The sequence below is a fragment of the Vicia villosa genome, unplaced genomic scaffold (genome assembly GCF_029867415.1).
Source record: "Vicia villosa cultivar HV-30 ecotype Madison, WI unplaced genomic scaffold, Vvil1.0 ctg.002925F_1_1, whole genome shotgun sequence".
In the NCBI taxonomy this organism is placed as follows: Eukaryota; Viridiplantae; Streptophyta; class Magnoliopsida; order Fabales; family Fabaceae; genus Vicia; species Vicia villosa.
Window position 1 is genome coordinate 257,095 of NW_026706068.1, and position 3,055 is coordinate 260,149.

Consider the following 3,055-nt stretch of genomic DNA (forward strand, 5'->3'; position numbering starts at 1 on the left):
TTTGACTACGCTTTGTAATTTTATACAAAGTTTAACATTTTGAGTGAGTCAATTAAATTAAAATGTCACCTAAGTGACCTTTTTTAGGAGATTTCTTATAAGAAATGCGAAATGTGTTTCTTTTGGGTGTGATTATCCATACAAGTAGCAGTTGACCCAAAGGACAAGTGATGTTTGGCCTAATTTCATACACATCTGTGATGTTAAACATGTGATAATTATAATGTTTCACTTGTAAATGATAAATCAATCCAAACAGGGGTTTATTGTTTGGCATGTTTTATCATCAATGTTTGACCATTACAACAAGAGTACCACTAGCAGTTAATATTAGTGTCCAAAGACTCGATAGTGATGGTATACATGGTATCTTTAGATGGGTTTATGCCATTATTTGAATATATATTGATGAATTAGTTTTTCTTTTATATGAGTATATCTATGAATTCGATTCATGTCCTTAATGGGGATAGCTTTAAGGGCTGGAAAGAGAATATGGAGATTTTTATTGGGTATATAGATCTTGATCTTGCATTAAGGATGAAACAACCACTTTCTCTTACGAAATCTAGTACCTCTGAACAGAGGAAATATTATAAGAAGTGGGATCACTCTAATTGCATGAGTCTCATGATCATTAAGTGTGGCATTCCTGAGGTCATTAGGGGAACTATCTTGGAAGAGATAACAAGTGCCAAAAATATCCATGCTAAAATTGAAAAGCACTTCAAGAAAAGTGATAAGGCAGAAACAAGCACTCTTCTTCCGAACTTGATTTCTATGAAGTATCAAGGAAAAGCAAATATAAGGGAATACATTATGGGCATGTCAAACATTGTTTCAAAACTTAAGACACTAATGTTTGAGTTGTCATAAGAATTAATCATTCATTTAGTATTACTTTCTCTTCCTTCACACTTAGTGAGTTTTAAGATATCCTATAATTGTCCAAAGGAGATATGGTCTCTTAATGAGCTCATTTCATTTTGTGTGCAAGAAGAGGAAAGAATGAAACAAGATAAGACGGAAAGTGTGCATTTTGTTGGCACCTCTAAAGGTAAGGGTAAAAGAAAGAAAACTAATGAGCCCAAGAATGGAATTGCAAATGTTCCAGCATAAAAGAAACAAAAACATGATGATAATTGTTTCTTTAGTAAAATATCTAGATATGTGAAGAAGAAATGTCCTAAATATCACGCTTAGCGTACAAAGAAAGGTACATTTCATACTTTGTCATGTTTTGAGGTTAATTTATCCCCAATACCTAGAATACCTGGTGGTTAGACTCTAGTGCAACTGCTAACACCAATGTTTCAATGCAGGGTTGCCTGAACTACCAGAAGCCAAATGATGTTGAAAGATACATCTATGTTTGAGATGGCGGGTCAATGGAGGTGGAACCTGTGGGGAATTTTAGATTATTACTGTGTATTGGATTTTATTTGGATTTGAGAGAAACTTTTATAGTACCGTCATTTTGATAGATATTAATTTTGGTTTCTTATTTGGACAAATTAGGTTATTTATGTTCATTTGGAAATAATGTATTCAAGTTTTCTTTTAATTTAGATAATGTTTGAACTGTTTCACTTATGGGTCATGATAATCTATATTTGCTTGACACAGTAGCTTCCTATGGCGAATCCTTAAATTTGGAATCATGTGGTACTAAGGATAAAATTGATAATAACAATTCAGCGGCATTTCGACACAAGTGCGCTATGCCAAATTTGTCTTTTAGCAGCACCCCTACTAAAGCGCTTTTAGGAGAAAGCGCTGGCATAGGTTTCGCTAAAAACAAAATAAAAAAACACGCAAAAAAAGCGCTCTTAAAGGGGGGGTACGAAAGCGCTTTCTAAAAGCGCTCTTATAGGGGGGTACGAAAGCGCTTTCAAAAAGCGCTCTTATAGGGGGGTACGAAAGCACTTTCAAAAAGCGCTCTTATAGGTGGCTTATGAAAGCGCTTTCAGAAGCGCTCTTAAAGGGGGGGGTACGAAAGCGCTTTTACCCTAAAAAGCGCTGGTAAAGGCAGGGCTACCAGAGCGCTTTCTAAAAGCACTTTCATAGCTGTTTCGTTAATTAAAATTTTTAAAATCAAAATAATAGCTGTTTCATAATCCCTAATTCTTCTTTCACTGCCATCGCTGCCCAGAACGAAGAAACGAAGAACCATCGCTGCCATCTACGAAGAACTCCATAAAAACTCCTCAAAACCGTATCTCATCCTCAAAACCGCCCAGAAAAACAAATACGAAGAGAAGACGAAGCTAGAACGAAGAACAAACCCTGCCCAGAAAACAAATTCGAAGCTAGACGAAGAACAAACCCTGCCCAGAAAACGAATACGAAGAGAAGACGAAGGTACACAATTTATAGTTCTGTTTTTGACATTTGAAAGATTAGTGTTTATAGGTATTTTATTCAGAAAACTAGATTGCTTCTGGGTTCTGTTTTTATAGAAATCTATATTAGGGGTTTAAAAAATAGTGATGAGTAATAGGTATTTTCTGATGATGTGTTCGTTTGATTTTGAATCCAACTCTGAATTCTGGAAAATTTCTCTTCCTCTTTTCTTTTGTTTTTGTTATTTAGTGATGATGTGAGTTCTAGTTTTGTGATGCATTTGTGTAGTTTATGTCAATGGCGATGAAGGTTAAAGGTTATTATAGTAATGGTGAAATTATAGTAAGGCAATTTCATGGGTTTATGGATGGTTATTTGGTTGTGGTACATGAGTGAAGTTAGAATATTTTGAATTTGGTTATGGGTAATTGCAAGCTGGTTTGATAATTTCTACTTATGTGTATATAGGGAGCGTATCCGGTTTGATAATTTCTACTTAAGTGTTATTTTTGGCTTCTGGCTTCTGGCTTCTGGCTTCTGTTTGATTCAATATTTTGGTTGTTTAATGAAACCATACATAATTTTATATAATAAGGCTTTTGTATGACGATATTATTCTTAATCTAAGTGTTATTTTTATGTTGAAACAACAAAGAGTTTTTTGTGGGTTTATTATTATTCTGTTAATTGTACTCTTGTTAGTTTTGGAGGT

The 3,055-nt window shown here is 34.4% G+C and overlaps 1 protein-coding gene across 1 annotated transcript; it reads left to right on the plus strand.

Annotated features, from left to right (window-relative positions):
* Positions 1–441: 441 nt before the first annotated feature.
* Positions 442–876, plus strand: LOC131640061 (uncharacterized). Its single transcript, XM_058910472.1, has one exon. The coding sequence runs from the start codon at positions 442–444 to the stop codon at positions 874–876; it is 435 nt and encodes a 144-aa protein (XP_058766455.1).
* The last annotated feature ends 2,179 nt before the right edge of the window (positions 877–3,055 follow it).

Coding starts and splice junctions, on each gene's coding strand:
- LOC131640061 (XM_058910472.1), top strand. CDS start 442: ATGAATTCGATTCATGTCCTTAATGGGGATAGCTTTAAGGGCTGGAAA.